The sequence below is a fragment of the Saccopteryx leptura genome, chromosome 1, assembly GCF_036850995.1.
Source record: "Saccopteryx leptura isolate mSacLep1 chromosome 1, mSacLep1_pri_phased_curated, whole genome shotgun sequence".
NCBI classification, from domain to species: domain Eukaryota; kingdom Metazoa; phylum Chordata; class Mammalia; order Chiroptera; family Emballonuridae; genus Saccopteryx; species Saccopteryx leptura.
Genome location: NC_089503.1, coordinates 81,591,642 through 81,619,131, shown reverse-complemented (window position 1 = coordinate 81,619,131; position 27,490 = coordinate 81,591,642). Strand labels below are relative to the sequence as shown.

General features: G+C 41.9%; 1 protein-coding gene across 1 annotated transcript in view; it reads left to right on the top strand.

The window, feature by feature from the left end:
• Positions 1–27,490, top strand: part of MAML2 (mastermind like transcriptional coactivator 2) — a 352,070-nt gene that overhangs the window by 232,138 nt on the left and 92,442 nt on the right. Inside the window, exon 2 of the mRNA XM_066371136.1 lies at positions 6,237–7,778. Coding sequence (XP_066227233.1) covers positions 6,237–7,778 — 1,542 coding nt within the window. The remainder of the gene's footprint in view (positions 1–6,236; positions 7,779–27,490) is intronic.

The following is a 27,490-nucleotide window of genomic DNA, read 5'->3' as shown; positions in this document are numbered from 1 at the left end:
AGAAAAATATGTGACCTATGGACTGAATTGTTACCCTTGTGTGGCATATTCCCTGTTTCTAGGGCAGCCCAGGAGACAAAGAATCATTTATTTTGTGGAAAGGAATAGGGGGCAGGGGATGAAACAGAAACCAGAGGGTTGTGCAATAATGGTGTTTTTTAAGTCCCTCCAGGAAGTTTATGTTTCGAGTCCTTTGGAAGAATAAAGCACAGCTGTTAAAAAAAAAAAGGAGAGTTTATAGAGGGACCCCAGCCCCAATTTTGCTGTGTGCTGGATTTTTCCTGTCCCTAGGCGTCTGGTCACCCCTACCCCGCCTTAGGGGCAGGCAGGCCACTATGTCTGGACCTGGCCCTGAGCTGACCTACGCCTTCCCCTGCAGAGACCGCAGGCCTCAAATAGCATGGACGTGTTCAAATAGGAGAATCCGAACAAGGAGGAGAGTGAAAAGAAACAGTTGGCTGGATCTCAGAGAAGGAAAGTACAGTGATCCCTGTGTAGTGTGCAAACCAGGCTAGACTTGCTGTGTTGAAATCATTCCCCAAAGAAGCCCTTTCCTTGGATGGCTAGTGAAAGGGTAATATTGTATGCATAATCTCACAAATTAAACATCATCATTTGGGGGGGGGGTGCAAATTTATGGTACCAAATTAAAAAAAAAAAAAGCTTCTCCGTTCAGATAGGTAATGGAACAGGGTAAATGTTGAAATGTCGTGTTCATTTGAAGGCTTTACCTCCTGCCTCTCGCTTAATCCTCTGTGTATTTTCTCTCTGCCAGGGATGATTGGATAGGGTACGGCTCAGAACTCTCTCTCTCTGGGTGCTTGGTAAATCTTTTTGACTGATGACATGACCCTGTCTCTTCCCTTTCTTATATCGGAGCCTTGAGGGTGATGTCCTGAGCTCTCAGCATCAACCTCCAACCAATGATGTCACCATTCTCTCCCTGCCGTCCATTCCAATGGGGCCCGAATGCCCTCGCCTTTGCCCTGTACCTGCAGTACATCTTCACTCTATTATCCTTGTGTCTTGGCTGTGTCCACTGTGTTCAGAATAGTGTTGATGCGTGACAAGCTAACGGCAGAAAGGAAAGCAAGCAGTGTGGTTAGTGATTAAGAACAAGGACTTTGGAACCAGACAGACTTGGACTGGCATCGTCCCTCCATATTAGTCACCATGTGATCTTAATGTCAGGAGCCTCAATTTTTTTTTCACTTATAAAATGAGGATCAGAATACGTGTTCAGAGAGCTGGGAAAAGATTAAATGAGATTCGACACAAGTCTTTATTTTAAGACTACCGGCCTTAAAATAAGCATTCAATACCTGGTAAGTATCAAGTGAGAGCCTTTTGTGAGCATTAGGCATTCTTGTTTTTAAGGGCCCCTTCTCCCTTACAAAATTTTAAAACTGTATTTTCTGATTGTGTTGGCATGAAGATAAATATATTAGAATTATATATTAAAACATTTCCTCAATGTAAAAGATTTTTTCTTTGTTACAATATAAATTAAAATATATATTTCTGTGGGCCCCGAAGACCGCTATGGTCCCTGGGCATGGTGCTGACCGTGCCTGGTAGATGAGACAGTCCTGGTGGGAGAGGGCAGCCCTGGTTTCTTTCTCTGCCCTTTCAATGTTGTTAAATGCATTTTAGAAGCTGTTCACTTCTCTGACCCTCAGGATATACACTGTCCTGACACTTCTCGTTTCTCCATTCCATCTTTCTCAGCTCCCTACCAGGTCTATGTCGAGCAGTTTACAGTATCCCTAGTTATGCCCTCATCCTTCTCAATGATAAACCCATGTCTTCATTCCCTGTCATTCTCCTAATTAAGTCTTATTCCCTGGGACAGGTCTTGGCCTGTTAAGGTGGCATTGAATTTTCTCATAAACTATTTCTCACTGAAGTATTAATGACTAACTTTGTTCTGCCTCTACTCCTACTGAAATAGTTTCTTTTTGCCACAGAACTCTAAGTGACTCTATACCATAATTCAAACCCATGTATCTGATGATGAGTCTTCCACAACATCACTAAGGGGGACTTCTATTCCCTATCTTAAGTCATCCATCGAGCTACACTTGTTGGTGACTTTACATCACCAAACATAGGCCTAAAAATCATTCTCACTCCCTCAGTGCCTGTTATATGCTGGGTTCAGGAAGGAAAGTTCTCAGAACTAATCCTACTTATAAGGAAAGAAAGTATGGCCCATAGAATCTACTATGGCCAGAATCAGGACTAGATCCCAGGCCTCCTCAGTACATGAGTGTGGGTACCATTGACCTCTGTCAGGGCCTAGGATTCCATTGACCACACCACACAGGCTCTGCAATGGGAGTGCTTAATCTGATTTCTGGCTTTATTGCTTATTACTTGTGTGAACTGGAAATGTTACTCAATCTCCAAACCTCAGTTTTCTCATCTGTAAAATAAAGGGGCAGCAAGTAGTTAAGAAATATAGTCATGGGCTGCATAGTGATGTTTTGATGAACAACAGACCACATATGATATATGATGGTGGTCTCAGAAAATATTATAATAATGATTATAAACAAAAATTTTGTGATGCGGAAAGAAAAGGCCAGACTCAACTACAATTTTGAATTTGCTGCTAGCTCTGGGTGCTTTTATTATACAAGGAGGCTCCACAGGAGGTGTGCTGTCCACACGCCCTGCACCTGCCCACCGCTGGGGCTCACTGCTCACGCTTCTTCTGGTCCAGTTCTTCCCCCCCCCCCCCCGCTCTCCCTCCCTCCCGCTGTCTCTCCCTCTCTCCCTCCCTCCCTCCCTCCCTCACCCTCTCTCCTTACTTCCATCTCTGAATCTCTCTCCTCCCTTTCTCCCCTTTATTATTTCTCATCTTAAGCTTTATCTTTCTGGGTCTCTCTTGATCTCTGCTTTTCCTTTCTCTCCCCTTCTCTTCTTTCCCTCTCTCCTTTCTTCCCTCCTTCTGACGTGTCCTCTCCCTTCCTCCAATGGTGCCTCCCTTCTCAGCCCTTCACATACTCTATCTTTTGTAACAGATTTTTATTGTACCTTTTCTATGTTTAAATGCACAAATACTTATAATTATGTTACAATCTCCTACAGTATTCATGCTATTAAAGGATGCAGTAAGCTAGACCACAGAGTCTATGTGAGCAATAGGCTATACCATCCAGGTTTGTGTAAGTGCACTCTAGCATGTTTGCACAATGATGAAATCATCTAACAATGCATTTCTCAGAATGTATGCCCATCACTAAGCCACAGAGGACTGTAGTAGCAATATCATGGAGTTATGAGGATTCTTATAATGGTGAGAATCAAATGAGATGACTGCTACAGAGAGCTTTACACAATGCCTAGCACGCAGCCCTCAATAAATGACTTTGTTATTACTATTATTTTTATTATTATTATTATCATTATCCCTACTACTGCAATCATTGCTAATCACTGCCTCTAGCATCCTAGAGGCTTAGAGAAAGTGCCAGTGCTTCTTCCTAGAGGTTGTGCTGCTGCCCAAGGAGTGGCCAGAGCAATGGGAGAATCCGGCAGAACAGGTTTTTTCAAAGCAATGGAAAATAAATCAAAGGTGATAACCCAAACCTGGAAAAAAGAATGTGTTCCTTTGTTTGTTCTTTATTAGTTGTGAAAGAACTTTCAAAATGTAACTTATACTGATAGAAATCAGTGTGGCCACTCTGAGGTAACATGGCCAGACCTCTGGTCTGTGCGCCTTCTGACCCCATGAGGACAGACAGTGGCAATGTGAGTTTCTGCTGAATGTGGCGATGGCTGACAGTGCTCTGTGATGCTGTTTCCTACATCAGTGAGGAGACAAGAGTCGGAGCCCAGAAACATGCAGAGACAGCAGAGGAGGGAGGGAGGAGCAACACACCCAGATACAAATGAAACCCTACCCCTTGCTGTAAAGTGCTCATCACTGAATGTGAAGTCACATCGAACTTAGTTGAGAGTGTTGGTTGAAAATAACAGAAGCCTATCTCATATCAACTTAAGTAAAAAGGGGAATTTTTTTATAAAGATTACAAGGAATAGCAAGGAAGGCAGGTGAGATGCAGAGCTGACCTGGAATGGAATCAGACTCTCAAATGCTGTCAAAACTGTGTCTTTCCTCCATGCTTCATTCTCCTTTTTCTACAGTCTTACTTTCTTGATAGTTCTGGTTGACATAATGAATCAATAGCTCACAAGATTTGTAAATCAGTGTGCAACAACCCAAAGAGAGCCTGGTTTCCAGTTCTCCAATTTCAGAATTACCATGAACGGAACCAGTTAGCTCAGCGTGGGTCAGGTTCCTTTCTCCGATTACCAGTTAGCAGGGGTAAAAGGCAAAAACCGGTTATACCAATATGGCATATCCACCATAACAATATACCATCTGCAAATGGGCAGAACCACAGATAAAGGGTTCTTCAAACAGGTATTGGTAACAAGAAACAGATTGCTCACATCTGGCTTTGTGCCACATCCTGGCCATTCCCAGGTTCCCCATCATTTTACCAGAGATCCAGGATGTCTTTGTGCTCACTTCCCCTGGCCCTTCTTGCTGGGCAAACCCTAGCCCTAAACAAGCCAATTCCAGCATAATGCAGTGAAAATGACACAAGCTTTAGAAAACACAGACTTTAAGTTAAAGCCCAAGTCTAACACTTCCTAGCTATATGACATTGGGCAAGGTACTGAGCCTCTCTGAGCCTTGGTTTCCTCATCTATAAAATAAGACACATCTCCTAGGGTCGCCGTAAAGACTAAGAAAAATAAAATAACTATATTAAAAATACATGGCATATAAAAAATGCTCCTCCATTTTCTTAATTAGGTTACCTAGAAATCCTTAGGAGGGTGGTAGAGAGGCGCTAAGTGAAAAGGAGAAAGAGGGAACTGGCAGGACTTTCTATTTGGGAAGCATCCTTTTGCCTCAGATATTTTACAGTTATCCTGAGCAAACATTTAATAATTTAAGTAGGTCAATTGTCCTGGATAATCCACATGTTGATCGATGTAGTCTCTCACGTTAGAGGCAAATCAACAAGGATCTCAAGATCAATGATGAATGTTTTAAGTTTCTTTTTCATTTATTGGTGTGACTGTCTGGGGTGACTTAATCCTTTCTTTAGAACTTCTAAAGTTCATATCTTATAATCTAACCAGTAACTTAGGGAATGAAGTCCTTTAACATTTTTGTTGCTACTGTTGCTGTTTAGAGAAGCCTTCCCCTTTGAGACTATAGTAAGCCATAACTTTTATATCAATCGTGGTTTCTTGAGTTCTTACTGTAGCAAGCCCTGTGCTAAACTTTTACATGCATTATCTCATTTCTTCCTATGAGTTAAGTGTTATTGTCCTCATTTTCTGGATAAGGAAATTGAGACCCAGATAAGTAAAGTGCCATGGTCACTTAACACTCAGTGACAAAATTAGAATTTAGCTCAGTGGAGCTCTCACAGCCTGCTTCTCTACAGCTTGGTTTTGGTTATGAGATTCAGAGACATACAATAGAAGAAATAAATCTCCAGGAAAAATCTGTGCTTAGAGTGTCTCATTTGATAAATGATAAAGTCATGGTTTCTGTGCACCCACACAATGGTGCTATACTAGCCAGCATGCAAAGCCACCGACTGATAGAAGGAAAACTAGATGAACACCAGATAGCATATCTCCTTGGACACAACCATATTTCTAATTACTTACTTAGAGAGTAATAGTAATGAAAGGGTTGAATCTGTGATAAAATAAAACAAAACAAAACTGGAAACTGTGTCCCAGCTTTAGAGCCTCCAGTATTTCCCATCCTGGTCAAAGTTGTGCTCACACCGGTTGTCTACCTGTGCAGGGATGTGTGCGCATGCGGATAGAATATATTGCCCTGCAACAGAAAGCAACAACATTTTGGCAATTAATTGTAGATATTATCAATAACTCCTGATGCTCCATGAAGAATTCTTCATCCATTGGCTTGTCTAGCCATCCTGAGAACCATAGTGATCTCTAACCACTAATGGACTCATTGATCTGCTCTTCCAGAGACAGTTTACTTTGTTCTGTTTGTGCCACTGTGAGTTGCATTATATTCCAGACTCTGCTTCATTTGTGCTTTTTAAAAAAAATAATCCTGTGTTTAAGTGGAAGAAACATTTAAATATTATGTCGCTTTTGATTAGAAGCATAGCTGGATTCATATCTCATTTTTATTTTTATTTTTTTACTTCCCTTCTATCTTTCAGCTCCAGGGTTCTCTGAAAAGGAAACAGATAGTTAACTTGTCTCCTGCCGATAGCAAGAGGCCCAATGGCTTCATTGACAACTCATTCCTTGATATCAAAAGAATCCGCGTCGGGGAGAACCTCTCTGCAGGGCAAGGAGGCCTTCAAGTAAATAATGGACAAAGTCAGATCATGTCAGGGACCTTGCCGATGAGCCAAGCAGCCCTGAGAAAGACCAACAATCTGACTCCCCATACACATTCTCCTGGCAATGGCATGTTTAACATGGGCTTGAAAGAAGTGAAGAAGGAACCAGGAGAGACTCTGTCTTGCAGTAAGCACATGGATGGCCAAATGGCCCAGGAGAATATTTTTCCTAATAGGTATGGAGATGACCCTGCAGAGCAGCTGATGGATCCTGAGCTGCAGGAACTCTTCAATGAACTGACCAACATATCTGTGCCTCCGATGAGCGACCTTGAGCTGGAGAACATGATCAATGCCACCATAAAGCAGGATGATCCATTTAACATTGACTTGGGTCAGCAAAGCCAGAGGAGCACTCCCAGGCCCTCCCTGCCAATGGAGAAGACAGTGATCAAAAGTGAATACTCACCTGGTCTGACCCAGGGCCCTTCGGGCTCTCCGCAGCTGAGGCCCCCATCAGCTGGCCCTGCGTTCTCCATGGCCAACTCCGCCTTGCCCACTCCATCCCCAATCCCGTCGGTCCCTCAGAGCCAGGCTCAGCCTCAGACAAGCTCAGGAGCAAGCCGGACCCTGCCAAGCTGGCAGGAAGTATCCCACGCCCAACAGCTAAAACAGATAGCTGCCAACCGTCAGCAGCATGCCCGGATGCAGCAGCACCAGCCTACCAGCTGGTCAGCCTTGCCCTCTGCCGCTGGGCCATCTCCAGGCCCATTTGGGCAGGAGAAAATCCCCAGCCCTTCTTTTGGTCAGCAGCCATTCAGCCCCCAGAGCTCCCCTATGCCCGGGGTAGCCGGCGGCGGCAGCCAGTCAAAAGTCATGGCTAACTACATGTACAAGACCAACGCCTCAGCCCAGGGAGGGCACCTGGATGTGCTCCTGCAGCAAAAGCCTCAGGATCTCAGTAGAAGTTTTATTAACAGCTCACACACGGCCATGGAGGCCCGTCTTGGCAACACCAAGCCTTTGTTCCATTTTAACTCAGATCAAGCAAACCAACAGATGCCTTCTGTTTTGCCTTCTCAGAACAAGCCCTCTCTCCTACACTACACCCAACAGCAGCAGCAGAGCTCGATTTCAGCTCAGCAACAACAGCAACAGCAGCAGCAGCAGCAGCAACAGCAGCAGCAACGACAACAGCAGCAGCAGCAACAACAGCAACAGCAGCAGCAGCAGCAACAGCAGCAGCAGCAGCAGCAGCAACAGGCACAGCAGCCACCATCCCAGCCCACCCAGCCTCTATCAAACCAGCCTTTGCTAAGGTCACCCTTGCCACTTCAGCAAAAGATCCTGCTTCAGAAAATGCAGAACCAGCCCCTCACTGGACTGGGATACCAAGTCTCCCAACAACACAGACAGGTAAGGGCACGCCTACTATAAACAGAGTACCCAGAGACCAACAGTCTTGGTCATTATGCTTTGGTTAGCATTGTGTTTGTGTTGGGACAGGATCACAAAGATAGTAGTGATTCTGATGGATTTCGTTGTAGTACATTTGTGTCATTGGGATCTGTAGAGACGCTCTTGCATGTTAAGGTTTCATTATAAGGTTGCATTTAGTGACAACTCTAGTTGTTGATCAGATTCTGATATGTGCAGTATTTATTCTTCCAGGCAATAATTTGATCATGAAGTCAACAAGCACTACCATGTGCAAAATGTTGTGATTATGTCAAGTATTGCTATAAGGCCACATGTGCTATCAGAGTACTTAATAACCATTTTACAACCACACCAACCAATTTAAATGCCTAAAGGCCCAACCCGTGGTAATAGATCATGCTGTGACTCCATGTTGGTACTTAGTATCATCCTTAAACATGATATGATCCTTGTCTGCAAGTACAGCCTAGAGAGGGAGAGAAGCTTTAAAAACTATCATTTTATGAGTGGAAAGTGAAACAATATGAGCGTACAGAGGTTGGGTATCTTACCCAGCAAATGGAAACCAGGGGAAGCTTCTGGAAAAGTGTAATGCCAATGTTAAAGTTAAGTGCTAAAGGATGAAATCATCAAGACTTCAATCAAACAAAAAAATCTTGGTTACCTTATATCCTGTGGTTTGCATATAACAGGAGTTTTATTCTGCCTCAAACATGTACATTTTTGAAGAGTGAAGAAATAGCTCTGTTCCTCCAGAGCACATACTGATAAGTAAACTCTAGTTCTTAGGGAACTCAAAAGAGGAAGCTCTTTCTGGAAGGAAGGAAGGAAGGTCGGAGCTAGGGAGAGAAGGAGAGAGGAAGGAGGGATTGAAGGAAGGAAAGAAGGAAAGAAAGGAGGAGGGATGGAGCCTGATTATTGCTTTGTGCATGTAATTTGACAGTTCTACGTTACTGTCCAAGCACAAGGACGCACATTATATGTCAAAATAGTGTGTTGGGACATTATGATGTCAGAGCCTAATTTCTATCCCATATCTAGAGTAGTTTTCATGGTCACAGCTCAGAAAAGAATACCACAAGCGCCTGAGACTGTGGCCAGCTAACCTTGCCCTAGATGTGAGAAAACTAGGATTCAAGAACTGTGTACCAAATAAAGCTTTCAGCTCTTATTAACTTAAAAGTTTTGTTTTTTAACTGTACATTACAAAGAATGAACTCTGAGTAGAGTCATTTGTATATTTTACAAGGTTCCATTTTTAACATGGGTAGTTTGGGGATCATTTAAAACCAAATGGTATTATGGAACTATTTTCCAAGTTATGTGTAGCCATTTTGATTTGGATGAATTTAGGTTCAAATTCTGGGCCCTGGCTGGTTGGCTCAGTGGTAGAGCATTGGCCCGGTGTGTGAAAGTCCCAGGTTTGATTCTCACAGGAGAAGCTACCATCTGCTTCTCCACCCCTCCAGCTCCCCTTCTCTCTCTCTCTCTCTCTCTCTCTCTCTCTCTCTCTCTCTTTCTCTCTCTCCCACAGTCATGGCTTGAATAGTTTGAGCAAAGTTGGCCCTGGGCACTGAGGATGGCTCCATAACCTCACATCAAGCACGAAAATAGCTTTGTTGCCGAGCAACAGAGTAGTGGCCCAGATGGCCAGAGCATTGCCTAGTAGTGGGCTTGCTGGTTGGATCCTGGTCTGGGTGCATGTAAGAGCCTGTCTCTGCCTCTCAGCCTCTTACTTAATAATAAAATAAAATAAAAATAAATTTTTACTGACATTCACTAGGTATGTGACCTCAAGCAAGTCATTGAACTTCTCTAAGCCTCAGTTTCTTAGCCTTTAAAACTGAAAACAATATATCCTAGAATTTTTTTGAGAATGAAATTATCTCATTCTCAGATCCGAATATAGAATAAAGTTGGCTATTATTATAGTTATCATGGAAAGAGCCATATATGATGTTAAAATATTTTTAACAAGTATTAGTATTATGTAGGAAAAGCATTGGAGTAAGTCTCAAATTCTAACATAAATAGTATTGGAGGAATAAAAGAGAACTATCATTCATTTTTCTATTATCTATCAACATAGTGGGTGGGGAGTGATTTACCCTCCCTGGGCCCAGTCTTCAGACCATAAAAATGGAAATAATAAATAATGAGATATTAATAAGAGTTAGAATTTATTGAGTGTTTTATAAGTGTCATGACTTTTGTCTTCCTTACTTGTGCTATCTCATTTACCCATATGAGGGAAATACCATTATTCTCATCTTACAGGTGAGGCAACTGAGGCACAGAGAGTTAAATAATTTTCCCAAAACCACACAGATAATAAGTAGATGAGCCAAGATTCTGACTGTCTACATTGAAGGTTGTGCATTCAGCCACTAGGCTATACAGCTCACAGTTAGGGTTTGTTGGGAAATGAATAACCACCTATAGATCATTGTGGGATTTTGAAAAGAAATATTTCTTTTAATATTGGGCCATATTTACATAATAGACATAGTAGATTAAATCCTTTTGCGATAGAGAACGTCTTAAATCTCTAACCTTCAAAGCTGTTAAAAGAATGAAAAAAATACCTTTGTGACCATTGACCTTCCCAAGGGTGAACGCTATGAACCTAACCAAGAAACAAAAAAAAAAACATTTGCAACAGGAAATATATCTTTTTGGTGCCTCATCAGTCCTTCTTTGGGAGCCTTCCTGCCACCTCCAATAGCTGTCCTGTTTCCAGCTCTACTGCTCATATCAGTAGCTGTCCACCATGCTGCGGACCTCTTAGTCCCCACCTGAGAGCTTCCAGTACCCAAGCACATCTATGTGCACAATGGCAAAGTCAATAAACATCTTCCAATGCCTTAGATAATTTTTTATTTATCCCAGTGCATATGACATACGTAATGCTAAGACTATTTCCACCTTTTCGAGAAGTCCTTTACAAAGTGTTAGAAATGGTAGTGGCATTTCAAGCAAAAGCCCTCTTCTAAATAGACAGGTAATGGCTACCCATGTAAAGCTTTCTTTCAGTGTTGGAAATTGAACCACATTGTCCCTTCCAGCTTCTGTGAGATTTGACTCTAAAGTCTTGAGTCTGAATTGTAAATGAATGTACCAGAGCTCTGTAGTCAAATAAGGGTTGCCCTCTTGAAAGCATTCACCTTTGTGAGGTTGGGCCCATTCTAATAATGGTGCTGTTGTTCAATACAGTTATGGAGTTTTTCTCTGGGGATTGTCTTTAGAGCTTTTAATACATTGAGTGGATTATTACCAATACAACAATATTCATTCTGTCGGGGTGAATTTTGAAAACAGTGGAACTGGGAAACGCTGCTCCAGGTCAAAAACAAGGGAAAACTATAACTGCATTTCAACCTACGTTTGTGAACTTTCTCTGAAGGCAAGAAAGAAAATAAGTGAGTTGCTTCCCAAGATGATAATTTTAAGAAGAAACTTACCATTGGATATACATATATATTTCAAAAGTTTCCTAATTTTTATTGTCTCACCCAGTGTATTGCCAAGAGTTCTCAACTCAGAGAGAGAAGTTTTAACTCTCCCATTCACAGTAGACAGTGCAAATGTGTATTCTCATTTTAGATGAGCTAAATCTCTGTTACTCATGACCCAACATCAAGGGAGGAGAGGGATTGATAATTAAGGAAGTCTTAAGTTTATCAACTAAAGCATCCTACATGAAAACACTGGTCACGATTTTTTTCTGCTTGTCATGTTTACTTTGTGTCAAACATAGGAAGACTTACTATGGGATTTGCTAATTGGAGCCCTTTAGCCTTGGAAATGTTAAAAATCTTGGCTTTTTGCTAGAGAATGGTACATTGAATTTGTTCATTGGTTGCTTGTAATTTGCCCAGTAGAGTGTGCAAAGACGGCCTTCTCCTCACCTTTCAGAACTCTGAACCCAGACAGACCTGCCTGATCAGGCAGAGACTGAATTGAGGGATTCCTAGGCCCCTCTCCCTTTGTTGGGGACTCACCTCTGTTCTCCGAGAGGTACCCGAGAGATGGATGCAGCCTAATCAAATTGTTGGAAACATCTTTATTGTTCCATGCCTGGGGCGGTTTTAAGTAAACCCTTCTCCAGAGACTTGGAGAACAAATGGTATTTGGTGTTTCACAAAATGTCTTCAGTGACTCTGTCTTGCTAATGTTTGGGGCTTTTCAAATTGAAATACCTCCTGACTATAATTTCCTCCCGTTTCTGATGTGAAGGTTATGGGACAGGGCAAGAGACAGATGTAATGCCTGCAGTTCCAACTTATCTTCATGGATTGTTTAGGTTGTGAAAGAGTTACTGGTTCATCAGGACTCCTCTAAGAGTTCAGTTCAAAAGCTCTAACCTTTTGAATCAAAAAGCGATCTTTCTCAGAGCTTTTTAATTAGACACTGAAAAGTGTGAATTTTTTTCTAACATTAGATCCATGAAACTTAAGTGGATTCTATATTTGGTTTAGAATTTTCCCATCTCTAAAAATTCTGAGAGGGAAGGCAGCCAGTGAATGGATGGTTTGTTATGACCGTAACATAAATTTGTACATTTCCTTCTTAATTTCAAGCCAAGCTCCTCACCCCAATTCCCCTACCTAGCCAAGTTTATACTTCATTACTCTACATATCAACCCTGACTTAAATCAGGCAAGTCTCCTAATGTTCTCCTCCCATCTTTTTAAAGGTAATTTTGTGTAGTATATCTGATTTTATAGATTAACACTCAGAAAACTGTTTCCCAAACGGCCTGCATGAGGGTGGAGGAATCACTGTAGTTCGCATATACTGACAACACTTCTAAACCCTTATACTTGCCCAATAAAAGTACCAGAGAAAAGAGAGAACCTTGAATCAATTGGACATACTTTTTCTAATGAGAAAATAATAGATAAATTCAGTGTTCTACAACAATATATCATCCAAGCCAACCCTTTCCTGGGGGCTAGATGTTGGCTAAAATGTTAGCCAGTTAAGACTAGTGCCAGGGTTTGGGTTTAGGAGCTAAAATCAGGTTAGAGGAAGTTAGGAGGTTGAAGAGCCAAAGACAAAACCAAGCTAGAGTTCTAAAATAAAATGCTGGGGAACAGAATCAGTCAATATATTTATTTCTTAGGAGGGAAGCCAAAACATGGTAACTATCCTATGGTCAAGAGTAAAGTAGAAATGATATGAAATCACGACGGATCAGGATAGAGACTCAAGAGATGCTAGATGATCATTGCATATGACCTTTGACCATGTAGTGGTTTCTATCAGGACTCAGCCTGGCCGGGTTATGCTGGCAAGAGAGAACAGGGCTGGTGTAAACGTACTGTCAGTTTTCCATGACGGGCCAAGAGTGTACGTTCCACTTTTATTTTATCTTTGATATTGTTTTTAGTTATCTTTTAAGTTTACAAAGGAAACAAAATTTTGTTTTGAAGACTCCACAACACTAGGGCTAAGGCCAGGATCCAGAGTGAATTTTCAGGCACATATTCATATAATTGAAGAATCTTGGTTGGAAAACTTAGCTGAAGTTATTTTTCATGTGTTTTGTTAGTTTGTGTTGATTAGTTTGTTTGTTTGTTTGTTTGAACATTAGTACCAACTCCGGGCCATAGACTAATAACCCAAATGATAGCAGGTGAGGACATTGAGGCTCAGAGAGGTTAAATAACTTGTTCAGCTTTACAGTGAGTAATTGGTCTGATTTGAAGCCCAATGCGAATAACTACAGTGCTGCCTAAGTTAGAAAATACATAGAGGTGGTTTGGGTTCTGCTAACAGGGCCATCTTTGTGGTACTTGAAATTTCATTGTTGTCTATTCTCCCAGTCTACATCTACCTCAGGGAAAATTTAAGCGAATTCTGATTCATGGGATGGGACAGAGGGAATCTTCAAATAGCCCACTTAAGTTGCCTCATCTGAATCTGCAGATCTTTGTGCTTCCTGATCTTCCCAATCAAGAGACACAAACTAAAGATTCAGGCTAAATTGAGTACTGCTCCATTCTTAATTCTAGCAAATTATTTTGCTCATTCATTCAAAAATATTTTGGGGGTGCCTGCTATATGCCAGGCATAGTTCTGTATACTGATACTACAACTGAGAACAAAGATGAGGGTGTGATATAATAAGGGGCAAAATAAAAAATATTAAATTAAATAATCAAAGCATATTTTCAAACTGAGCTAGTTTCATCATGTTGTAGGCTTACTTTTTATTTAATTTATTGGGGTCACATTAGTTAAAATTATATAGGTTTCAAGTGTACAATTCTATAATACATCATCTGTATATTGCATTGTGCATTCACCATCCCAAGTCAAGTCTTCTTCGGTCACCATGTATTTGACCCCCTTCACCCTTTATTACCTGCCGCCCTACCTACCCTTTTCCCCTCTGGCAACTACCATACTGCTTGCTGTCTGTGTCTATCAGTTTTTGTTTGTTTGTCTTGTTTAATTTATTTGTTGTTTTCAGTTTTATGTCCCACATATGAGTAAAATCATATGGTTCTTAGCTTTTTCTGTCTGATTTATTTAGCTTAGCATGATAGTCTCAAGCTCCATCCATGTTGTCACAAATGGCAACACTTCACCTTTTCTTATGGCTGAGGAGTATTCCATTGTATACATGCACCACATCTTCTTTATTCAGTCCTCTATTGAAGGACACTTCAGTTGTTTCCATATCTTGGCCCCTGTGAATAATGCTACAATGAACATAGAGGTACATATATCTTTATGAATAAATGTACCCAAAAGAGGGGTTACTGAGTCACATGATAATGCTATTCTTAATTTTTTAGGAACCTCCATAGTGTTTTCCGTAGTGGCTGTACTAGTTTGCATTCCTGCCAGCAGTGAATGAGGGTTCCTTTTCTCTCCACAACCTCTCCAACACTTGTTATTACTTGTCTTGTTGATAATAGCCATTCTAACAGGTATGAGGTTATATCTAATTATAATTTTTATTTTCATTTTCTTAATAACTAGTGAAGATGAGCATCTTTCTATATATCTGTTGGCCACTTGTATGTCTTCTTGGAAAAAGTATCTGTTCAGGTGCTCTGCCCATTTTTTAATTGGGTTGTTTTTTGTGAGTTTTTTTTACATATTTTGGATATTAACCCCTTATTGAAGCTGTTGTTTGCAAATATCATCTCCCATTTATTTGGCTGCCTATTTGTTTTGTTATCAGTTTCTTTTGCTCCGCAGAAGCTCTTTAGTTTGATACAGTCCCATTCATTTAATTTTACTTTTGCTTTTGTTTTTGCTTTTGCTTTCCAAATCTTTGAGGTCAAATTCATAAAATCCTCTCTTATATAAGGGCCCACAAGTTTAGTACCTATGTTTTCTTCTATGTAATTTATTGTTTCAAGTCTTATATTTAGGTCTTTCATCCGTTTTGAATTAATTTTTGTGCATAGTGACAAACAGCAGTCTAGTTTCATTCTTTTGCATGTGGCTTTCCTATTTTCCCAGCACCATTTATTGAAGGGCTCTCTTTGGTTTCTTTGTCAAAAATTATTTGCACATATACATGTGGGTTTATTTCTGTGCTCTCAATTCTGTTCCATTGGTCTGTGTGTATGTTTTTATTGCAGGCTTATTCTTGCTTCTGTTGCTAGGCTAATTTGCTGCTGGGCTTTTTGGTACCTCTGATCCCAGATAAAAATGGAAAACCCAAGGGAGTGGTATGTGATTTAGTTTTTAAAGCAAAAAATCCAAGGGTTTTGTTAGATTTTTTAAATGATAAAGAAAATTTATTCACTCTCTTTTTCTTTAACATGATCCATCAAGATTTAAGAACCTGTTCAGGATCACTGTTCAAGTTTCACAATAGGATAAAAACATAATTCTTGCATTCATTCATGTGATGAAAATTTATTGAGCACCTACAGTGTGCCAGAAATTGGAGATTAAAAGATTAAGTGGTCCAAAGAACCTTCTTTGCACTCATCTAAAAGATCAGGAAAGCACAGTCCCTCCTTTCAATGAGCCTTTGATCTGATGAAGATATTTGTTCCTAATACTTACTGAATTCCCATTGAGTATGGAGACTGTATTGTCCTTATCCTTAACAATCCACACTACATAGTAACTGAGCTCAAATCTCATGGTCTTCTCCCCTAAGTGTACAAGTTCAACCTTGGACATGTTATTTTAGCCTTTTACAGAATATAACTCTTATTTGCTGGATATTCCACCTTCACTTCTATTTTGTCATCCTAGTATGCACTAGCTCAGAGCACAATAGAGTGACCTGGTGTAAAGCAACAATTAACTCCTTTATCTCTCAATAAATAAATAAATCCAATAAAGAAATAAATACAAGAACATGTTAGGGTTTAAATCCACAATTAGGTGAATAGCTTCTATTATTCTCATTTCAGGGTTTTTGTCCATGTGTTGCATCCATCGATAAGAGCTGTGCATTTAAAGCATTAGTGGGTAATTTAGCCTGTTGAATACCAAGTTTCCAACCGAGGGGGAAAAAAGGGGGTATGAGGTTAAGAAATAGATTTGATCCTGGAGATGGAAATGCAAGAGGGTTAATGGAAAATCTGACAGATATTTAACTGTAATGTGCATTAATGCAGGTGACTCAAACAATCCCCTTTGCACCCATTCTCATTAGTTTTGCCTTTTCTAATCATGTCAGTTGTTATCAGTTTGGTAGTGGAGGGGGTTCTTTTTGTGAAATCTAAAGGAAGCAAGAACCCATTTAGGCAGTGCACTACTATAATCAGTAAATTTTCACATTGAAGTTAATTAGAGTCAGACACAAAGACTTGAGATTCAGAAAGTGTTTACTATAAGGAGTTCTAGGTTTGAAACAAAAGGCTGCACAAATGTTTAGACTGCTAGGATCAGAGAGATGTAATGTGAGTGAATCATCTTAGTCTTCTACATTGTGTTTTAAATAGGGAAGACCAGACTTAGACACACACACACACACACACACACACACACACACACACAGCATAGGCAGCTCTCTGGATACTAATTAGAGAACTCTGGCTGAATATTTGCATTTTATGCAATGAATCCGAACAATAAAGTGGCACCTTATTCTCTAAGCAATAAATTGAGTAGAGCATAATGGAGGGAAGCCAAAGATTCTTTTCTTGTGCATCCTGCAAAATCAAGCCTCAAGGTCCCCGAGGATGAAAGAATGGGGGTGGTTGACCTCTCTCCCTTTCTTTAGACTGCTGATTCCCTCCACCCTGAATCACAGACATTTTCCACACTTTGCTTTTCACAAGAGCTGCAGTTCAGCTCCACCTTTAGGAAACATGAACTTCATAAACACAGAGCCTTCGGGCCCTTAGTCCACAGGTCTGTGTGGGTGAGCACGTGAGGCTGTGGGCCCAACGTTCTTATCTTCAGCACACATTTCTACTCTGTCTCTGTCCCTATGTCTTTGTCTCATTCCTCCCACCCTTGGATGTACCCTCTCCTCTTTTGCTCTTACCTTACAGACCAATTTTGAACCTGCCTCTCTTCCCTGACCTCCCTGAGACCTGTTGGCCTTGAAAGGGGGAGCCGCAGACATTTAGCCACTGGAGTTGTTATTGGCAACAAGTGTGAAGATATTTTTCCTGGAAAGAGATCCATGTTGGGGAAATCCATCAGGCTAATGAGCTGGCAGGTTCATCTCTATGTCCCACAGGACTCTGGCACAGATGAATAAATTCTGAATGGACATACCCAAGGGCAAAAGATCCAGAATAGCTACTGACCATTGTCCCTTCTCTCTTCAAGGACTTGCTCACTGGCCTGCCTCTTTCTAGTCTTGCCAACCTGCAACTAGACTGTGTATTCTAAAATAGATATTTGATCATGACTGCCACCTGCCTAAACCCTTTTAGTGATCTTTGTTTTCTTAACAGTGAAATTCAACTCTTTATGTGACTTATTAAAGTGTTTGGCTCCTGCCAAACACTCCAAATGAACTGGTTTCCATTCTCACCTTTCTTCTTCCCTTGACTCCCACCCACCTGTTCATCCACACTGTCCCCTCAAACTCATACACACTGCACTCCTACTCTCTTCAAAAATTCCTAAAAAGTAGCATGCTTTCTCTCACCCTTGTGTCTTCAGATATGCCGTTGCTTCTGTTCGGGACACTCTCCTGCTCTACTCTGCTAACCTAACCTTACGCTTTCTCAGTCTCAGCTAAGACACCTCCTCCAGTAGATTTCTCCCAATCTGGATCAGCTTCCATCCTATATATTCTGGTAGTTCCCCCTCCTTTCTCCCTTTTAGCAGATATCACCTCTGATATATCTTGGTTCTTGTGTCTTCCTCATCTGGACTGCAAACTACAGGAAGATAGGAATGTGTCCATCTTGCTCATCATCGTTTTCCAATCCCTAACACATCAACATTGTGGAAGGCAACCAAAACACATACGTTGGACAAAGGAATTGTACCATTGACCCATCATCCTTTCTTTTGAGGATTTAAGGATGCCAACACATCACCCTCTCCTCCTCAGAAGGTAGGAATAGGAGTTAGCACTTCCACCTTTCTCCATACCAAGTCTGCCCTTAAAACACCATTTATCCATGGACCTGCATCAACAGTTCTAGTTGTCCCAGCTGCCCTGCCAGATAAACGTATGGAATGGGGATTCTGCAGGGCCCCTTATGATGGAGGCTGAACTGACGTATGTCCTGGGGAACCATATGGGTAAAAGTCAACTTAAAAGAATTTTATCAAGAATATTCAAAGTGGGCCCTGGCCAGTTGGCTCAGTGCTAGGGTGTTGGCCTGGCATGTGGATGGATGTCCTGGGTTTGATTCCCGGTCAGGGCACATAGGAGAAGCTGTCATCTGCTTCTCCACCCCTCCCCTCCCCTCCCTTCCCCTTCTCTCTCTCTATCTCTCTCTCTCTGCCCCTCCCAAAGGTATGGCTCAGTTGGTTCTAGCTCATTGGCCCTAGGTGCTGAGGATGGCTCCATTGAGCCTCCGCCTCAGGCACTAAAAACAGCTTGGTTGCGAGCATGGCCACAGATGGGCAGAAAATCAGCCCTAGATGGAGGTTGCTGGATGGATCCTGGTCAGGGTGCATGTGGGAGTCTGTCTCTCTATCTCCCCTCCTCTCACTTGGAAAACAAGGGGGGAAAAAACCTTAAAAAAATAAAAAGAATATTCAAAGTGATTTTTTTCTTTCAGAAAACATGTATGTAAAATCAATAATTTATCACTAGTGACCAAGACCAAGTACCTGCCCAGAAACAAGTGATTATAATGTAGTGTTATAAGTTTCTGATAGAAATTACTATAAGGTATTCTGAGAACAGAGATAAAGTTCCTATTATAGCTTTGGGAATCAGAAGGGGCTTCCCGGAGGAGGTATTGTTTAAGTGTCTGCCTTGAGGAAAAATAGGAGTTAGTGAAGTGGCAGGGAGAAAGCCTTCCAGACAGAGCCTGAGTGCTTTTGGAAGAGTCCAAGAAGTTCAGTATGGCTGGATAGTCAAGGGCAAGGGCGGGAGAGGAGAGAGATGAGACGGGAGGTAAACACGGGCCAGATCACAAGAAGCGTTACAAATTATAGAAAGAACTTTAGATATTATTGCTGAGGGCAATAGAAAGTTGTGGAGACAATTAGGTGTGTTGTTTTTAAAAAGAGGCATAACATGCCAACCCCAAGGTAGTTGCTTCCTTCGAACACGTTGAATGTTAATCAGATTTGCTGCTCTTCAGAAAAGTCGCTGTAGTTACAGTATGGAGAACACACTGGAGGGACCTGGGCCAGGGGCAAGCAGATCTTCTCCACCTTCATACGCAGAGAACATTTTAGAGCTCTTGAATGTGCCAGCCTGGGACTGTTTCTATGCACTCACCTGTCCTCTCCAGTCTCTCCCAGCCCCTCGGATTTGGCTTCTCTAAGGCCAATGCTGCATGTCGACTCCTGCTCCAGAAGACTCCTTCCATTAATTATTGTCTCATATTTTCCTCTCACCTTTCTATCTTCGAACATGCTCAAGCCCCCAGCATCCTTCAAAACTAACTTTCCAGACCTGACTGGATAGCTTTGTTGGTTAGAGCATCATCCCAAAGTGCACAGGTTGCTGGTTCAATCCCCAGTCAGGGCACATACAGGAACAGATGTTCCTATCTCTCTCCCGCTCTCTCCCGTTCTCTCTCCAAAATCAATAAAATAAGCATTTTTAAAAAATAAAATGACTTCCATCCACATTCCTACCCCTCTGCACCCCATTTTCCAACTTAGTAGGCTCCAAGCCTCTGCAGTCCAAGTCATGCCTCTCTCCTGCAGGCCTGCCTCCCAGCTGCTGCTCAGACACCTCTGGCGTCCCTCCACACCCCTGCCTCTTCTCCCCCGCCCCCGCCTCTTCTCCCACGCCCCTGCCTCGCCTCGCGCGCCCCTGCCGCCGCCCACGTGCGCACATTGTTGCAGTACTCTTTTCAGTCTCCTTTCCGGCTCCCTCGTCCCTCCCAGGGATGGGGTGGACACTGTGTCCGAGCAGTTTTGCCTTGCTCCATACCCCTTAGGGCTGAGACCGGTGGTTGGGTTTCCAGCTGCCTCTGTTGCTTTTGCCAGGCCTCCTCTCCAGAATTGCAGCTTTCCCCCAGATCCAGTCACTCCTGTGGCTTCTCTTCACAGGACCAACTCTCCTCCCTGTGACTGTCTTTTTCCCAACTACTACCTGTTCCCTAGTATCCACCTGCCTAGACAGTTCTGAGGTGTCTTGGAACCTGACTCTGGCCCTCGCCATCCCCTGCTCTAACTGCCCATGTCACTAAACCACTCCTCCCCGGGCTGTGAAACAAGTAAAGGTCACTTCATCTTCCTCCAGCGTGGATAGTGCGAACACTTCCAGTACAGTTCTTTTATTGTATTATCAGTTTGTTTAGGATCGGTATGGTTTAGTGAACTGTGAATTCCTAGAGAGTTGAAACCATAGAGTTCTTCTTTTCCTCTCTGAACTCACAAAGCATTTTGTATTTCTCATTGCATTCACTGTTTTCTACCTTGAATTATAGTTAAATCTATATGTTTTGTGTGTGTGACAGAGAGAGAAACAGAGAAAGGGACAGCTAGGGACAGACAGACAGGAAGGCAGAGAGATGAGAAGCATCAGTTCTTCATTGCGGCACCTTAATTGTTCATTGATTGCTTCCTCATATGTGCCTTTAGGTGAGGGGGATGGCTATAGCAGGCCGAGTGACCCCTTGCTCAAACCAGCAACCTTGGGTTCAAGTTGGTGAGCTCTGCTCAAACCAGATGAGCCTGCACTCAAGCCAGTGACATCAGGGTTTTGAACCTGGGTCCTCTGTGTCCCAGTCCAACACTCTATCCACTGCACCACTGTTTGGTCAGGCATTAAATCTATACTTGAACCCCTCTACTAAACTGTAAGTTCCTTGAGACCAGTGTCGATATATAGTTCATCTTTGTACCTCCTAGGGCTATCAGAGTACCTAAGAGGGAGTCCCAACATCTGGGCACAGAAACAGAAGAGAGCAGGGGAGATCAAAGAAAGGAAGGGAAAGAAGTATGGTGTGTGTGTGTGTGTGTGTGTGTGTGTGTGTGTGTGTGTGTGTGTGTTTTATAGGCTCTATGGTTATAAATCAAAAAGAAAAGAAGTAGGTTGATAAAATTCAATAAAAAAAGAAATAGGTTCAATAATTTCTCTCATCATGGTCTTAAAATCTAAAGAAAAGAAATAGGTTCAATAATTTCTTGTATCAATCTGAATATAAAGTGTACATTATTGAGAATTTATACATTCTTCCAAAAATGTTGTAAGCATCTTAATGCCCAAACGGCCTTGGCCAAGTTACTAAATTCCCTGAAACTAAGCTGTATCATCTGTAAAATGAGAAAGGCAACTATTTTTGAAGAATTATTTAAAAAGTCTCATGAAATAACCCATGAGACAATACAGGACCTGCCCCTTGTATGCAATGAACACGTGTTAGCTTGCTTCTCTGTGCAAAAAAAAGGACCATCAGAACCCAGTCCATTAAAAGAATCCAAACTAAATGTTAGTAGACACTTGCACTGGCTGAACTCCAAAACATGGCTCTCATGTAACGCTGAGTTTCCAGGCAACTAAGGCAAGAAGAAATTATATGGGGTATAGGGATTCTTTCTTTCTTTCTTTCTTTCTTCCTTTCTTCCTTCCTTCCTTCCTTCCTTCCTTCCTTCCTTCCTTCCTTCCTTCCTTCCTTCCTTCCTTTCTTTCTTTCTTCCTTCCTTTCTTTCTTTCTTTTCTTTCTTTTTCTTGGTGGGACAGAGGAGACAGGGAGAGGGAGAGAGACAGGAACGTCAAGCTGTGCCTGCAGGTGCCCTGACTGTGCAACCTCCATGATCCAGGACGACGCTCCAACCGACTGTGCTGGCTTCTTTTCTTTCTTTCTTTCTTTTTTTAATATAAAAGAAAACATGCAAGTTCATCAATGAAGGCAAATCTTTTTCTGGAAGTAAATTTAAAAGTACATTTATCATTGGGGGAAGGAGGGATTAGATAATTTGATGGACATCTTCCACTGGAAATTTTGCAAAGAAACCATGATACTGTTTACTTTGATAATTCTGTTATTAAGCTGCATTATAAAATCTGAGGCCAAATTCTATATTTGCAGTCAGTGGATATTTTTCCCTGGGAGGCTGATATAATGTGGTACAGATAAAAAGTTTTCTGAAGCTCTGTTTTAATGGTTTTCACACTTGGACTTAGCAAAAATGGTTTTGTTTTGTTTTTACCCTCCGCTTTTCCAGAGGTTCCTTGAGGCACCTCCCTGGAACCTGAGGTTCTTCAAGAAAGTTTTTTCAAACCGGAGTTCTGGCTTGTTCCCAGAATCCTTTAGACCATATAGGAATGCATAATTAACATTCTCATTGGCTGCCTCACTCAAATGTCAATTGTCTTGAATGAGTTTCTGGCAAACCCGTGCATTGTGTAAAGTAGATTAGGCCTGTGGAACATCTACCTTAGAATCAGATTTCAGGAAGAGCATTTCAAAAATCCATTTAAACTATAATCCTCTCCCTCCATATAGAAAAATACACTTCAGCTGTGACCCCTTTGCTCTCCAGACCAAGCTCACTAAAAACCACCATGAAAAAAATTCAGCAGTTGGTATAGTTATTTAACATTCAGCAAATATTTAAGCACCTCTTGTATATGACAACCATGTGATAAACTGGGTGTGCTGTGTGGTGGTGGGAGCGGCATGGAGATGGATGAGAACTAGAACATTCCAACTCTGGACCCACACTTGTTGCTGAATATTTTCCCTTTAGTAATCAGACCTTGTTTACTTTCTTTGTAACAATTTTATTCTGTAATTCTGAAGTGTAAGATTCTGAAATACAATTACTGTCCTCAATTTTAAATTTAATTATTTAAATTTTTTTAATTTGGCCCTGGCCAGTTGGCTCAGTGGTAGAGCGTTGGCCAAGTGTGTGGAAGTCCCATGCTGTATTCCTGTCTGGGCACACAGGAGAAGCATCCACTGTCTCTCCACCCATCCCTGCTCTTGCTTCTCTCTCTCTCTCTCTTTCTTCTTCTTCTCCTTCTCCTTCTCCTTCTCCTTCTCCTTCTTCTTCTTCTTCTTCTCCCCTGCTGCAGCCATGGCTTGATTAGAATGAATTGGCCCCAGATGCTGAGGATGGCTCCATGACTTCCACCTCAGGTGCTAAAAAATGGCTCTGGTTGCAATGGAGCAAGAGCCCCCGATGAGCAGAGCATCATCCCCTAGTGGGCTTGCCAGGTGGATCCCGGTCGGGGTACCTGCAGGAGTCTGTCTCTGCTTCCCCTCCTCTCACTAAAAAAATTAAAATAAAATTTTAATTTAATTATCAAAGCAACACATGCAAATAATATAAAAAGACAAATATTGCTAAAGTGCAAAAGCTATTTGTTGGCACCCTCTTCCCTTAGTCTCTGGAGGGGAGGAAAACACTTTCTTCATTTTGAGTTGCTTCTTCTGGTATTTGCCATCATATTTGTAAATGCACTCATACCTAAAAGATCTGGATTTACTCATTTTAAGCAACATTTATTCCTTCTTATTATAATAAGTGAAGGCTTTAGTCTTATCTCCAACCTCTTTTCCCTGTCCCTCTTTTCCACAATATGGTTATGTCAAAAATTTGTTTAAATCCATCTCAGTGTTTTCAGAACTCTGAAATTCAAGCCGTATACTATAACCGTAATTCCTCTCCAGGCACTAAATATCTGTTTTGGTTTTTATTCGCGAAGCTTCTGTGATTCTCTGGCTCCGCCTTTTCATACCACCCAACCACTCTGTAAAACATCACTCAATATGTTTTCCACACGGTAATGCCTGTCGCATAATGTTTGCTATATTTCTTTCCTGGAAACACCTCGCCAGGAGCCCTCTGTCCCAGCGACAATCCTGCCAGGAGTCTTCTAGGCCTGTTGATACAGCCGTCGTCCTAGGACAACATCCTGGGAATCCCTTCATTTCTTTCCTTTATAAGGTTCCCTGCTTCTGGATCCCTTGTGTTTTCCTACTTGTTTGTTATTTACTCTCATTTTGGTGGACTATGTCTGCTGTAAGCTTCCTGACAAAAGGTGCATGAAAAGTAAAATGTTGCAACCTTCAGAGAAATTATAACCCATTTGTAGTGATAACAATAACAACAAAAAGAATCCAGACACCAAGAAAGAAAATTGTTAAACATTATTCATGTCCTAATAAGCATACCTGGTTCTCCAGATTGTACAAAAAATGGTGAGGGAGGAGCTTTCATTTATTGAGCATCTACTGTATGCTAAGTGCTTTTTCCATGACATTCTTAAGAAATAAAAATTGGCCCTGTCTGGTGTTTCAATGGATAGTGTCAGCCCTGCATATGGACATTCCAGGTTTGATTCCTGATCAGGACACACAGGAGAAGCAACCATCTGCTTTCCCCCCCTCCCCACTCCCCCTTCTCTCCCTCTTACCCTCCCACAGCCAGTGGCTCGATTGGTTCAAGCATGGCCCCAGGTGCAGAGGATAGCTCTGTTGGAGCGTGTGGGCCTCAGATGCTAAAAATAGCTCAGTACTCAAGCATTGACCCCAGATGTGGTTGCTGGATGGACCCTAGTCAGGCACATGTGGGAGTTTACCTCACTATCTCTCTTCCTCTCACCTAAAAAAAAAAAGAAAAAGAAAAATCATTTTCTTCTCTTTATATATGAAAAAGTAGAGAGCAGAGTGAAGTAATAATTTGCCCAAGTCACACAGCACTCAGGCGGTAGCCCTGGGATACAGCGATTATGTTTGTCTACTTCTAGCTGTGCCCCACACACTGCATCTGTCAGCAAGACAGCGTAAATGCACAACCCTCTCCCTCAAGGAGTTTATTCAACCATGACTTCAATCCAATGTCAGACAGTGGCTGTTTGCTGGCCCAAAATGCTTTTACACGTGTGTGTGTGTGTGTGTGTGTGTGTGTGTGTGTGTGAGAGAGAGAGAGAGAGAGAGAGAGAGAGAGAGAGAGAGAAAGAGAGAGAGAGATTAAACTGTTGTTAATCCAACAGCTATTTGCATAGTTTTGTATACATGAAGTTTTTCTCAATAATTTGCTGTGAAATTCTGGAACAGAGCTGTTTCCAAAGGAGATTTCAATTCCTTACCCCCCCCCCTCTTTATTAGAAATTAGGCAGTTACAGGCTGATCTGGTTACAACTGAAAATATGTTAGTGGTTTTGCTCTTCTCCCCGGTGGATTTTGATGTCTATGGCCATCAATTCATTTTTTTGATATTTGTCACATTTAGCTCCTGCCTAAGGGACATCCAGAATTATTGGTGGGGAATTAGCTGAGTCGAAGGAATGATACATTCTTCTGACTGTACTGTACCAGCAGGTTACTCCGAAATCCCTGGAATTCTGTATTGATAGCCCTCTCGTAAACAAGACACAACAGGAAGTACAAGGGGTAGAGACATAGGAGAGAATTGAAAAAATGAATGAAAGAAAATAAAATCACTGTTTATTTTACAGATAAGTTATTGACTATTGTGCAAGCAAACAAATACCATTCACGCTGGCGCAGTTGCGGCCTTCTGACAGCTTTCCTCACCTGGAGGTCTTCACACTTCAGATACAGCTCTCATTAAGTGAGAGAGACAGGCGAATAGCACAGTGAGCTGCCGGGACTGGAGCAAAGGGACCGTCCCCTCTGCACACCCCCAGCATTCTTCTCGAGCCCCAACCTGCTCCCTGCCCTTGGAAGCAGACACATGAATCTTTCACATAGTTAGACATTAGAAGCAGGTAACTGTTCTCTCAACAGACTCCACTGTTGAGTATTGGGTTCCAAAAGTTCATTTTTAATTTGGTTGTTTGGCACTCCTGGTATATTTTCCCCCATAGGGACAGTTTAAAGCAAGTTTATTAAGTCCTCCGGCTAGCCTATTTGACTTTGAGCTATTAGAGCACAGGAACCATGATTTCTCAAACATTACATAAAGAAAAGAAAGGAGATTTTTTTTTCAGTGTACGCTGATTGAGCCAGGCATTGTGGTGGAATTAGAAATACAGTCTGTTCAGGGAGACAGAGAAATGTGAGTCCCTGGTGCACAGGGAGCACTTTGCTATGGAAACCACAGAGCCGGGCCTTCTACCGCAGCATGGCTCCAGGCTCGGAACTGGGAAACGAGGAGCATTTTGGATGAACCTTTATTATGGAGAGAAGCAGGCCTTCTGACAAAGGGAAGAGGGGAAAAGACATTAGCCAGAACATCACTAGTGAAGGGGATCATCATTTCTAGTGCTCATTTATAGACCTTTATAGCTTGGGTACTTACCTGAATGCTTATTGATGTCTATGCCTATTCAGACCTGTTTTGTGGAGTGGATTTATTTATTTAATTCATCAAGATAAAACAGTTTTGAACCATGGGCTATTTCCATGGTTTATAAAAATAGCACGGGGCAGTAAAACACCCGCCACCAAGGCAGCCAGACCCAGTGGCCTCACCAGGCTGTGCTCCGGACTGCACACTAGCCCCGGGAGGCAGGACTCAGTAAAGGAGGCTGTCTTACATATGTGGATATATGTCCTGGAACTATTTACTTCTGCAAAAGCAGTACTCTTGCAGCCATGGCGATTTCTAAATTAAGTTTCTGACCCACTTGTGTGATGAAATTAAAATTGTCTACATAGTCAAGTCAGGGAGAAAGCCAGGCGGTCAGAATGATGGGGTAAAAAGTAGGAGACAGAGATCCCAAGGGAGAAATGAAAGGAAATTTGGGCCAAAAATGCATTTCTGAGCATGCCTTCCGCTGTGCAAAGCTACTTTATAAGGCAATTTAAACTCGGACAAATTGTCTCTTTCTGTTTGCAAATGCCAATGAAGACAACCATTCTCACAGATTTCTCCATTTGTTTTTCTCTTCATGTCATTCATTTTTTTTTTAGAGAGGGGGTGGTGGCTAGTGTAAAATTCTTTCACATTTCTCTGGACACTTGTATTGGGGTCAGATCTAAATGAATATGAATTCAGCCCGGATCCCAAGGCCTAAAGGTCAGGCTCTCCTCAGACAGTTTTGTTATTTAAAGCGTTGCCATCACTCATTCCTGCCAAGCAGCAAGAGGGCTAAGCTGTGGGTGGATGGAGAGTTCTATAGATCTCATTTACTTCATGCTCAGAGACAGGAACTTTCTAATCGCCTGTGGGTCTGCATGCATTGG